This window comes from Cololabis saira, chromosome 21 (genome assembly GCF_033807715.1).
Source record: "Cololabis saira isolate AMF1-May2022 chromosome 21, fColSai1.1, whole genome shotgun sequence".
Lineage (NCBI taxonomy): Eukaryota > Metazoa > Chordata > Actinopteri > Beloniformes > Belonidae > Cololabis > Cololabis saira.
Genome location: NC_084607.1, coordinates 12131053 through 12144587, shown reverse-complemented (window position 1 = coordinate 12144587; position 13535 = coordinate 12131053). Strand labels below are relative to the sequence as shown.

General features: G+C 37.7%; 2 protein-coding genes across 9 annotated transcripts in view; one reads left to right on the top strand and one right to left on the bottom strand.

The window, feature by feature from the left end:
• The window catches only part of dnm2a (dynamin 2a), a 38666-nt gene extending 31011 nt beyond the window's left edge, over positions 1–7655 (bottom strand). For all 8 annotated transcript variants that reach the window (XM_061711900.1, XM_061711898.1, XM_061711897.1 and 5 more), the window contains exon 1: positions 7213–7655. In XM_061711900.1, coding sequence (XP_061567884.1) covers positions 7213–7373 — 161 coding nt within the window. In that variant the 5' untranslated portion in view covers positions 7374–7655. The remainder of the gene's footprint in view (positions 1–7212) is intronic.
• Positions 7656–7793: 138 nt separating this feature from the next.
• On the top strand, positions 7794–12193 carry qtrt1 (queuine tRNA-ribosyltransferase 1). The gene is made up of 9 exons (XM_061711841.1): positions 7794–8134; positions 9172–9240; positions 9353–9491; positions 9582–9776; positions 10233–10371; positions 10457–10532; positions 10646–10755; positions 11309–11393; positions 11736–12193. The coding sequence occupies exons 1-9, from the start codon at positions 7847–7849 to the stop codon at positions 11886–11888; spliced, it is 1254 nt and encodes a 417-aa protein (XP_061567825.1). The 5' UTR covers positions 7794–7846; the 3' UTR covers positions 11889–12193.
• Positions 12194–13535: the final 1342 nt, after the last annotated feature.

Genomic DNA, 13535 nt, shown 5'->3' with positions numbered 1-13535 from the left:
AGCAAAGCGAAAGTAATGACAGGAAGAGACAGTATTGGTTCTAAATGTAAAGTTGCACAATTTAAAGGCAGTGTTTAATAATATTTTTTATTTTTGACACTTAAAAAAAAAAGATGAAAACAATAACATTTATTTTATGGTTATGTTAAGATTGAATAATTTTATTTATCTTTATCGGAAAATTTAACCAACAGTTTACAAGTTTGCATAATATGTAAATAAATGTCAATTTTCCTTATAAAATGAAACATATTGGTTGTTTTTATAAAGTGATCTGTCTTGTTTTCTATTATATATTTATAATGGGCCTTTAATTACGCAAAAGTAAGTTTTATCCAATTAGTCAATGGAATATTCGATAGAATAATCGATTACCAAAATATTGGATAGCTGCAGCCCTAGTTAGATTAGATAACTCAAGACACATTCAATACCCATTTTAATCCCAGATGTGTAACACAAATGCTAAGCACTTGTGATCTAATTTCTTAGAACGCATGTTGGTGCATAGTCTGAACAGAGCCAAAGTGCCCCATGCCTGCAACACAGTAAAAAGATTAAAGTTGCTGTACTACATAATTGTTGCTATTCCTAGACCTAGTCCTGTAGTCAAAACACTGGAGATCATTCTGGACAGTACCCACTGCAAAAGTCCCTATGTCAACAAAAATCCACAAGTCTGTGTTTCAGCGCCGGTGCTGTGTCATCCACATAATGTGAAGCATGCAGGCATTTGTCCCCCATGGCGGACTGTATAGAAAGCTCTGGGAGAGGTTTTGAAGCAAGACAGGAAACTGTATAGAGGTAAAGAGCTAAATAAATTCAATCAGCAGCATAAGAGGGCCAAGGGAGACTTGTCCCTGAGAAGGGTGAGAAGAGAAAGCAAAAGATGACAGCAAGAATCAGAATCAGTAAGGGGGTTTATTGCAAAGTTTGTTAACACACACAAGGAATTTGTTGTGGTGATTGGTGCAATACAGTAAAAATAAAAATAAAAATATAAAAGCAAACAAATATATAGAGATAAAATAAGAGATAGAATAAAGTAAAATGTATAAACAGAAATAAACAGAAATGTACAATATGAGGATTAAAAAGTGCCGAATGAATGAAAATACATTCAAAAATAAAAATCCAAAACAGCTGATGTCCATAAGCACTGGCTACTGACCAAATAGCTGAGAATTTCCTTAAATAGAGCTGTGTTCAGATCTCCCACTGCAGGCTACTTTTTCCACTAGCTGGCTAACATATCACTTGGAAGTCCTTCAATCCAGGCCACTCTACAGATGCTAATGACTCTCCCTGGTTTTGTACTGTAGTAGTCAAACATTGCCTCGCAGATGACTATGGTGAAACATTCACAGCAGCAAAATTAAAGCAAATGCAGATATGTGGTTTAAACAGAATATCATGCTATTTTTTTTACCCTGTTGAAAATACACAAGTAAAGACAGAACTGAACCCCCCAGTTTTTGTTGACAGAATTGGATAAACGGCAATGGCATATTGAGAAGAAGCCAGTATTCCATTATTGATGACTTGTAAATGATAGACGAGGCTCAGCAGATTGTGTATCATTTCATACATTATGCATGGGCAAGCAAAGAGCATCAGTTTGTGGGCCTCCTTCGCTCTAAGAAAGCAAAATCAGGAGAGAGGGAGAGAATGCTAGCTCTCCTCCACCTGTCCCCCAACAGACTCCTGCAAACGGGCAGAACAACTCTGAAGGAACTTAGTCCAGAGACGATGCTCCTTTCTGCTGAGTATGGAGAGCATGAGCAATCTATACTTTTAACCATGGAAACCAGAGTGTGAAATTCTGAGGTCACAGTAATTGCTCAAGGGAAGGCACAGTACACTAAAAATGTGTTAGTGGTTTGCTGAGACTTATTCTATGGGTCCTTGGCATGACAGTGAACACATAATTATGGCTACCCACATGCCCGTATGAGACTGCCACTCTGAGTAACAGGAGGCAGTCGTTGATGCAAAGCCTCTTCCCTGACTACCAAAACCCAACTGCTCAATGCAAGACACCTTCCATCACTGCCATTTGAGTGTGTTGACCTTTTCCTGAGACGGAGGTCCACTGTGTTACACATCAGTTTCGGGACTTCAAGATATTTTCTACAAGAGCCGCTTCATTAACCAATTTCATCTTTCCAGATAGTTTGCAATTATCAAATAAAACTTTTGCTAAATTGGTCATATAACATAGAATGACACTACAATTCTGTCATGTCTGAAAAGACCCTTACACACTGGCTTTTCTATGCAGAACATGTTCCCCTTTTCCTGATCTCAGTGTCTGTATGTAAGAGCACAGGAGCTTCCCTTAGCTCCAGGGAGGAGCAGCACTCATGGTTAAACCCTGTTCACAAAACGAGACAGCAGATGGTAGGGAAGACCCAAACAATTCCAGTTTGAGGAGCCGCAGCTCTTTTTTTTGCTGCAATGATGCTGTACATGTCAAGCTACACTGTTCAAACTGGTCAACTTCTCCACACGTCAGTGCACCGCACACACCATCACTCTTGTTGATGCACGCTCACACACAACAGGCTCCGTCTCATACAACAACATGAAGAAAGCGGATGGCATCGTCTCCTCTGCTATTATTGTTTTGATTTACTGGTGTGTGTGTACACACGCTCAATGAATGAGACTTCTTACATCACATTTTACGTACACCACACCGAGTCACTTTTTTCCGAAATGCCGTTGCTACCTATGTAAAAAAGAGCATTTGCAGGATTTTTCAATCTTGCTTGGGCCAGTATGTAAAGGCTAATGGAGGGAAATTAGTAGCAAACTTTTACAAGAATGATATACAATGCCAGTATGCAAGTGCCTTAAAACTTACAACAACTGTTCCAAAACCTTACAAATATCTCGGTTGACCGTAGCCTATTTGCAAGAGATCTGATAACTACCCCCACCCAGACCAGCTTGCAGTGCTAGATATGTTAACTCAACCCCCAGCTGGTGAAATGAATTTGCAACTCAGAAAAGAATGGCTAAAAAAGACAGGTTTGTGATCCACATCATTAAAACTATTGTGATTTCTGGGTTTCTGCCCTTACCTGTACACAACTGCTTACATCATTTATCCGTACTAAACTGCTCTTAACTGTACATACTGTAGATATTGCACTTGCTGCTCTTGCACTTCGGATTAGATGCCAAACTGTATTTGGTTACCTTGTATTTATACATGTGTGATCACAGTAAAGTTGAATCTAATCTAATTGATCATTAGTCCATTAATGATGTTCTCATATTACATTACTCACTTGACATCATTATTGATCATTTCCCAGGTGTGATATGACTCACTATTAGGATACCACTTGAACTTGACTAATAATAACTGATGAATATTATACTATATTTAGTATTTTTTCTTTGGTTTATGTATTTATCTGTTTACTTTGGAAGTTAATTTATTTTGTAGAGTCTGTGTCTGCTTGTTTTCCCTTATGTTGATCACCTTGTTCCCACTGATCCCCATTGTCCTAATATGTATTTAAGGTCTGTTTCATCTGCTGCCTGTGTAGGTTTGTTGTTGTAGTTTTGTTATAGTCAGGAGTGATCTAGTTAGGTTTATGCTATACTGTATATCAGTTCGTGGTCGGATTATTGCCTCAAATCTTCGCTCACCCGTTTTGTGTACTTCCAATTTGAGGTTTGTTTTGCATCCTTGTCTTGTTTTATCTCTTCTCAAATCATGCTTGAACATTTAGTTTTTTCTTGGGATCCTGCACTGCAGCGCTTTTAGTTAAGATAAAGACTTTGTTTGGAATTCCTGTCTCCATTCTTGCATTTTGGTCCTCTCCTCCCGCTCCACAACATGATGATGTTGAGTCACAATGATTTAATCATCTTCTGTCCACCCAAGTATGCAGATCTCCCAGCCAAAAGTAGCTATATTGTAGCAAACCTGAAGTAAGCAGAGGCCCAAATCATTTCAGCGAGATGGATTACTCAGACAGCCTGAAAATACAGGGCCGAGGTAAAATAACTACAAAGCAAACATGTTCTACTCATGGCTTCCCCTTTCTCCACTGAGGCCAAGAAATGTCACAACATCAATTAACAACAGAAATGTATAAAAGCAGAACTTTTTTTTTGTTAAAAAGAGTGAAGCGGCAAGTTAGGTCACTCGGCAAATGCATCAACTAACATCAGCTTGAAGTCCAGACAAGAAAGAAAATGATCATCATTTGCGTTCCATGTCTGAATCACACAGTCTATCGTGAGATGCATCTCTTCCCAGAACTGCATGACTGTCTATTGTTGTTGCTATTGTGAATAGTAAATGAGGGATTATTTTCTTCCCCCGGGACACACGCATAAAGCCTCCCTTTCAAAAATAATATACACCTCAATAAAGACGAGCTCAGCTCACTAGGAATTATAGAGGAACCATAACAGAACTGAAAATAACAGTTTGGGGTGTCACGACAACGCATTTGAATTAACCTTCAAGAGAATGACACAAAGGCTTTTTTTCATCATTTAAAGAAAGAAAAGAATGAACATGTATCAAGACATCACAAGTTTTTAAAGTATTGGCCACTCTCTAAGGTAGGAAAAGGCCATTCAATCAACAATGAGTCATAAGCCTACTAGTTTTTATGATGTCTGAATCCATCCAAGTGTATCCAAACTGAAGTCAGACTTCACTTTAAAATGTATGTTTGATTTCTAGTTTTCAACCATGTCTGCTCTCAGTATGTCATCTGCCCACTTGCAACTTGCAGTGTCCAATTAAATATTTCCTATAAACTCAAGCACACCACTTACATACCTCATACAAGTATGACCGTACTCGAGAGTCTGTGTCACTGCAATACGAATATAATTTCTGCAAACGGATAGACACTAGGCTCGAAAATGGGCGGAAAACAGACGGACAGCACAGGCAGTAAGATTGAGGTCATCATGAAATGCCTCAGGATAATTGCAGCTGATGTGTGTCAAGTGGTTTCAAAATACAACATCCCATTCATCTGAATAAATGTGGACTGAGTGAAAGTCTATTCTACAAGTGGGATCGTCCTTGAGAACAGTTACATCTTGCTTTTTCTTGTGTGTTTATCACCACAGACTGGTGTACATTCCAACTTAGTAGCCAACAATACCTCCTCTACGTTACAGGCAAGCTTGTGAGATCACCGAGTGGGTTGGGTTAAGCCCTGAGTGTCAATAGATGGGAGGGAAACCTGTTCAACGGGCTGCCTTAGAACCAGCTTGTCTTGTTTTTTTATCTGCACTCACTGTCGGTGTGGGAGAGGACAAACGCACCAACTTGTTAGCGACAATACAGCCAAGCTCTTGGGAAACACTTTAACTTCAAAACTTTACATTATAAAGAGTGAAGTTGGACAAACCTATTTCCTTTAATTTCAAACTTTTACCAAAGGCTAAACAAAAGAGGAAGATGCTAAGGGAAGTTCTGTCTCTCACAGATATTAAGTTCTGGAGAAAATGTCAACATCTGTTTCGATCTAAAAAAGAAAAGTCTAATAAAAAACACACTGGGGATCATTTCAGGTGCAAAACACACATCTCTGCTGGCTCTCTGTGCCCACTTCTTTTCCTCATTTGCCTTGATTTATTTTATTTTTTTAATTTACACTTCTGGATATAAAACAAGCTCAGTGTCAATAATAGTCCAATGAATAGCTGAAACAGTCACTGTAAATGTAAATCCTCGAGGACTTTAAAGGTATGCCATTGAATTATACCAAAATCACAGGGGGAGAAGGCAAATCTACAAAGATTCTTAGACTACCGGTATCTGCAACACAATTACAATGTACACCTATGCTATGACTTATTCAGATTAGTGAGAATTTTAGAGTCGATCCTTTCTGAACCAAAATAAAATACACCTCATATTTGACGGACAGTTGCAGAAGCTACAAATAACCTAATGAGCAAAGTACATGCATTGTGGGCTATTCATGTTTTTCTATCCATACAACATACATATATAGTTGGCTTTATGGCACATTATATATATATATATATATATATATATATATATATATATATATATATATTTATTAGGGCTGGGCGATATATCGAGATTTGAATATATATCAATATATTTTCAAACGCGATATGGTACGAGACAATATCGTTTATATCGATTTAAAAATAAATAAATAAAAAAATAATATATTTTTTTTTTATTTTGATATAGCTTATTTTGTGACAAATTGACTTGAAGGCAGTTTATTTTTATTTCATTTGTTTTATACATTTTGATATTGTGCAGACCTCTGTTAATAAAGGTACCTGTGTGACATTTGGCACGTGGCTTTGTATTAAAACTGACTGTTTTTTTAAGGGTTTGCCTCAGAAAAAAATGAAGCTAACAGAGATGCTATGCTATAATGCTTTGGGGGAAACCCCAATTATGGCACAGAAAAAATATCGATATATATCGAGTATCGCCATTCAGCTAGAAAATATTGAGATATGACTTTTGGTCCATATCGCCCAGCCCTAATTATAATTATAAATATATATATATATATATATATATATATATACACACACATACACACACACACACACACACACACACACACACACATACATATATTATCATGTCACAATTTAAGATGGTATAGACACATAACTTATTAAGATAAGTCTGTTTATTGACTTTTTCTATCCATACAAATCTTTTTATGGCATTGCACTTTTTATCTCTATTTTTAATTTGTTGTCTTATCTTTATATGGGTGTTTGGTTTGTGGGGTGGGGTTTGATGTGTATATGACAGTGCTGTGTGTGTGAGATGGAGATGACAATTTCCCAGAGGGAACCTCCCAAAGGGATTAATAAAGTCACCTGAATTTACTACATAACGTAAAGTAAATGTAAAATATAAAGTAAAGGTGTTGATCACGACAAGTGCATAACGTTACCTACTAGTAATTCAATCAACTTATAGTTGGCTTTATGGCACATTACATAAATATACACACATACATACATACATACATACATACATACATACATACATACATACATACATACATACATACATACATACATACATACATACATACATACATACATACATACATACATACATACATACATACATACATACATACATACATATACATGCATATTCTGTCACCATTTGAGACGGTATGGAAACATAACTTATTAACCAGTCCTGTTTACCTGCCAACGAAGTTCTCTAGGACGGAGCTCTTCCCTGCACTCTGCCCGCCGACCACGGCGATCTGCGGCAGGTCGAGGTTGCAGCTCTGCCCGATGGAGCTGAAGGCGTCCTGGAGCTTGTTGATCAGGGGGATCAGCTCCTCCATGCCCCGGTTCCCCATGGTTCCCGAGCTCCGACAGCAGCTCCGACACAACGCAGACCGGGAGAATAATGACGCTAGCCAGGCACCGTTAGCTTAGCAGCAAGGTGCTCTCGGGTTACTCAAACTGTTGAATCCCGTCGCCACACAAAACCCAGGTGGTGTAGTCTTCCTTTGAACAACCGAATGTTTAATTGTAGCGCGCTTTACATAAACATAATTTTAGGTCCTACTAATGAAAAGCAGTTGAAGCGGACGGAAAACTCGCAAAACAAAACTTCCTCCACACAAACGCCATCCGGTCAGAGGAGACGACCGGTGCGCGTAGCTCCGCCCCTTTGTGCTTTTTTTTTTCAAAGCAACGTTTTTGATTGGCTGATTCTGTCGCCTCTGCGCCGTGATTGGTCCGTTCACCACCACAAACAGGAATCTCGTTTCCTATTGGTCAATCTGGTTGTCAGTTGTCATTCTGCGTGTCATGTGGTTATTGAAACATGGCTGCCGCCGTAGAACGCGGACTGAATGCAAATACTTGTGGAAACAACATGGCTTTTAAGAAAACTCTTAATGCCGCTGCTCCTCTCACTCTGCGAATTGTTGCTGAGTGTCCCGTGACGAAAGCAAGAGCTTGTGATGTGGTACTGCCACACTGCACCGTTAGCAGCCCGGTTTTTATGCCGGTGGGCACGCAGGGGACCCTGAAGGGGATCACTGTGGATCAACTGGAGAGTCTTGGATGTCAGATTTGTCTTGGAAATACTTACCACCTTGGGATGAGGCCGGTAGGTACCGTGCATTTAAATAATTAAAACCTATTTTTATTACTGTAAATGTAAATAAAAATGTAAATTATGTAAATAATAATAATAACCTCAATCATATGCTGTAACAATGCACCTTTCATTAACCATGTCCAGAGATGTCAAGTAACAAAGTACAAATACTTTGTTACCTTACTTAAGTAGAAATTTTGGTTATCTATACTTCACTGGAGTGATTATTTTTCAGACGACTTTTTACTTTTACTCCTTACATTTTCACGCAATTATCTGTACTTTTTACTCCTTACATTTTAAAAACATCCTCGTTACTCTATTTCATTTCGGCCTTTAAAAAAAAAACTATCCAGTTAAATTAAGATGAGTGAATTTGGTTGTGGTTGTGGCACAGATGTTCTTGTCCAGTTTTGTTCTTACATCCTTTGCCCTCGGATTCCTGCAACTAAACTTGGATGTACATTCCAATAAAGGTTAGGATAAATGATAACGTGCCTCTGAAGTTTGACTTTTTGCACCATTACAATACTTATAGGCAACTAGTCATCATATCTTCTGCTCTCTGAAACACATGTTAATGCTCAATAGTACACATATAGTTCTTTAATATATTTGCATTATACTAAGATGCATTCATATTCAATGGATTTTGTCCTTAATGGCTTTTTCCCCCTTACATTACTTTTACTTTTATACTTTAAGTAGTTTTGAAACCAGTACTTTTATACTTTTACTTGAGAAAAAAACTTGAGTTGATACTTCAACTTCTACAAGAGTATTTTTAAACTGTAGTATCTATACTTCTACCTGAGTAATGATTGTGAATACTTGTGACACCTCTGACCATGTCTACCTCATACTGCTGTACCTTTCACTTAAAAAAAAAAAATGTGTATATGTATATAACAGCCATTTGTCTATTTACTGTAGTGAGTGAAATAACAGAGTCAAATTCCCTGTCTGGCGTCTTCATACTTGGCCAATAAAGCTGATTCTGGTTCAGATTCTGATGTGCCTTGCAATGTTCATTTTACTTTCCACAGGGTCCTGATTTGATCGAGAAAGCGAACGGTTTGCATGGCTTCATGAACTGGAAGAGAAATCTTTTAACTGTGAGTAGAGCTTTTAATCCCTTGATGAAACAGAACCAGAGGCTGGATCAATTGGTTTTACTTTTGGGCTTTAGTTTTAAGACTTTTGTCCATTTTTCTTCTATTCTTCCAGGACAGTGGAGGGTTTCAGATGGTGTCTCTTGTTGAACTCTCAGAGGTCACGGAGGAAGGGGTCAAGTTCAGGTCTCCTTATGATGGCAAAGAGATCTTGTTAAGTCCTGAGAAGTCCATCAGTATACAGAACAGTCTAGGTGAGTTGTTTTTAGTACTTTTTTTTTCCTTTCCTCAGTTTTCAAGTGGCTCCTTGACTGCATCTTTTATGCTTCTTCGTGCATTTGTAGGGTCCGACATCATGATGCAGTTAGATGACGTGGTCAGCAGCACTGTGAAGGGGCCACGAGTGAAGGAAGCCATGCACCGATCCATTCGCTGGTTGGATCGTTGCATAGCAGCCAATAAAAATCCAGACAAACAGAACCTCTTTGCCATTATCCAAGGAGGACTGGATGCAGAGCTGCGCAAAGCCTGTTTAGATGGTAAAACTCCTGCCCTGTGGCAGGTTTTTAACACTTACCTCTTTCTCTGAGATCCTGGTTTGTTATATTTATTATCATTTGTAATGTACTGTACATGTTGTGAATCATTTAATTTATTTAATCATGTTATTATCATGATCTATTTTGTTCTGCTTTTCAAAGCACTTTGGATGGACGTGTTTGACAAGTGCTTTAAAAATGTAGCTGAATGGTGTCCCTAAATAGATGTTAAAATACTTTGAAAATCTAGTTATTTGTGTATGAATACAAGAAGGTAGCAGGTGACTTGTGACATGGAATCTGAGTCATGTTTGAGGAACTTAAATGTTGTATAAAGATCTTTAAAGGTCAAACATTCCCTCACACTGGAATGTCAAGTGCAGTTAGTTGTAAATTATCCACATGTAAGCCATTTTACTGTAAGAAACTTCATTTTAAGTGTTTTTGTCTCCATAGAAATGACCAAGCGCGACGTTCCTGGTTTTGCTATTGGTGGTTTAAGTGGAGGAGAGGAGAAGGATGACTTCTGGCGGATGGTCACACTCAGCACTGACCGCCTGCCTCGTGAAAAACCTCGATACCTTATGGGTGTTGGGTACGTTTGCTTCATTACGATAACTGTGCTGCTTATCTGTCATAATGACATTTAATAAAAAATGTATGTTCCTCACATGCTGCAGGTATGCTGTGGACTTGGTGGTATGTGTCGCTTTGGGATGTGACATGTTTGACTGTGTATTTCCAACCCGAACTGCAGTAAGTTCTGTTTCCCTGGCGTGCTGCAACATCGCCCTTTAAATTGACTTTTTAAGAGTTATAATTCACATCCTCCACTGACTTTTTTACTGTGATGGTTGTTTCTCTCTCAGAGGTTCGGCTCTGCCTTGGTGCCTTGGGGATCGCTCCAGGTGAAACAAAAGCAGTATGCCAAGGACTTTCAGCCCATAGATCCTGACTGCTGGTGTCCCACCTGCAAGAGGTAAATCCAGAACAAAACACACTTCACAGTGGAGCCACATTTGAAGAATTATGTCTCGTGGTGCCTTTATTTGGCCTACAAGGTCCAGAAAATCTATCAACAACAACAGTACAGGACTGTCTCAGAAAATTAGAATATTGTGATAAAGTTCTTTATTTTCTGTAATGCAATTAAAAAAACAAAAATGTCTTAAATTCTGGATTCATTACAAATCAACTGAAATATTGCAAGCCTTTTATTATTTTAATATTGCTGATTATGGCTTACAGTTTAAGATTAAGATTCTCAGAATATTCAAATTTTTTGAGATAGGATATTTGAGTTTTCTTAAGCTGTAAGCCATGATCAGCAATATTAAAATAATAAAAGGCTTGCAATATTTCAGTTGATTTTTAATGAATCCAGAATTTAAGACATTTTTTTTTTTTTAATTGCATTACAGAAAATCACAATATTCCAATTTCTTGAGACAGTCCTGCATATGCTATGGCAAGATGTTCAAACTATGTTGCATATGCATGTAAATAATTTGTTGTTTTGTTAACTATTTCAGACATAGCCGTGCCTACCTGCATGCTCTTTTTAAGAGTGACACCGCAGCTATGCATCACGTAACCATCCACAACATTGCCTACCAGGTCAGTATTAGTAAAATCTTCAATGTAAATCTCCTAACTGACTCTTTTTAAATTCACATTTCTGCTCTTATATTCCAAAGTCAATAGACGCCTCACCTTGTGACAGATAAACCCTGTAATATGACAATTCTTTTAAGTCTTACCATATTTTCATTTCTGTGAGAAGTCATCCATGTTACTTTAGCCTACTGCCTTCATGAAGTGGGCACATAAGACAGAACTCCTTGGAGGACGCTGACCTGTAACTGACCGAGGATGTTCTGAAGCTGCACAGTAGAAGAATCTATAGTAATCACATTGTTTCCACTTCCCCCAAAATTCATCAAACATTTTTATCTGCAGCTCACCCTGATGCGCTCTGTGAGGCAGAGCATTGTGGAAGGCCGTTTCCCGGAGTTTATAAGGACGTTCATGAAGAGGATGTTTCCCTTGCGGGATCAGTACCCCGGCTGGGCCGTGGACGCTTTAGCTTCTGTCAATGTGACTTTGGATTAGAGCTTTCCCCTTTCAATGGAGAAACCGAGACAAAGACTGACAAAAAAGTATTTTATACCTTTTTTAAATAGCTTTTCTTTTTTTCTTTTTTTTTTTAAAACTGTGTGTATATTTTTTATGCAGCCAAAGTTCTTTTACTGATGAAAACATGTGAATGGAAAAAGCCTTGTCATTTGGAACAACTTGCTCCATCATCATATGCAAATTGTTAATGCAAGATTAAATGGGGTTTAAATTAGGCTTGAAACATATGAAGCATGTCTTCTGATATGGCCTGGGACTTTTTTGTTGTTACCATGACTACACAGCCACATCCCTCCACTTGAAGTGCTTTTGCTTTACACTTAATATCTGTTGTTATTTTGTCTTTACAGGACTGTCTCAGAAAATTAGAATATTGTGATAAAGTTCTTTATTTTCTGTAATGCAATAAAAAAAAAAAAAAATGTCATACATTCTGGATTCATTACAAATCAACTGAAATATTGCAAGCCTTTTATTATTTTAATATTGCTGATTATGGCTTACAGTTTAAGAGTAAGATTCCCAGAATATTCTAATTTTTTGAGATAGGACATTTGAGTTTTCTTAAGCTGTAAGCCATGATCAGCAATATTAAAATAATAAAAGGCTTGCAATATTTCAGTTGATTTGTAATGAATCCAGAATGTATGACGTTTTTGTAATTGCATTACAGAAAATCACAATAATCTAATTTTCTGAGACAGTCCTGTATATATCTGTCACAGTGATTTAACTTCCATCCTAACATAGTGATCAGTTTCCTTCCTAAACTTGTCAATTAATTGAACCCTCTTCTATGTGGCACGTATGGCCACCAGAGGGCGAAACGGATGCAGTCTGAATGATAGTTTCAGTGTTTCTAATAGAGCATAAAGTCAGCAGTCTTAAAGTGAATAAATCATGCAATTAGACGTGAGAGCACATAAACACACTGACTTGACAACTGCACACAATCCAAACTCTGCATCTATCGCTTTTTATTCTGATCCATTGCTTTGTCACCGGATCAACAGGAAATTAATGTTTTCAGTTCTCTGAGTGAGTGTTTTGTTTGGAGATTACAGAAATGCTGGTTTTTCAAAAGGAGGTTGTTGTGATTAATATTAATTATGGAAGTTAATTTGAATAACACCTGTTTATTTAAATTAACTTGGGCCTCTGGTCAAAAGTCTTCCTAAGCACCACATTTGAATTTAATTACCCGTTTAGGGCGAGCGCTCATGCAGGATTAATCCGGTTTCAGGTTTGGAGTGACAGACAAACAAATATAGGCTACAAAACTAGTGCTTCTTTATAACTTGAGTTAAATGATCCAATTGTTCTACAGAAGAAAGGTTCCATATAGTATTTTTTTTGTATAAGTTTACATTTCAATGGCACACATTCAGAGAAATCTGAATATTATTGTCCTGTTGAACTGCATTGTAGTGCTGTTTATTTTGAGAGAATTCTTTTCCCTACATCCTCTGCACTGGTGGAGTATCTTAATTATATTTAGCATATGGATGAGAGCACAGCAGCACTCAGAGCTCAGTTGGCAAGCCCTGCAGAATGGTGTTAAATGTCTCAGAATGAATATACACCACCAAAGCGTTGCACTAAATTAATTGGATGGGTTTCCAT

Bases quoted from the DNA above. Each gene is read 5' to 3' on its own strand.
- qtrt1 (XM_061711841.1), top strand. From the start codon at position 7,847: ATGGCTGCCGCCGTAGAACGCGGACTGAATGCAAATACTTGTGGAAAC. The intron at 9,492-9,581 runs GTGAGTTGTTTT...GTGCATTTGTAG, and splicing joins CAGTATACAGAACAGTCTAG to GGTCCGACATCATGATGCAG. The intron at 10,372-10,456 runs GTACGTTTGCTT...CACATGCTGCAG, and splicing joins CGATACCTTATGGGTGTTGG to GTATGCTGTGGACTTGGTGG.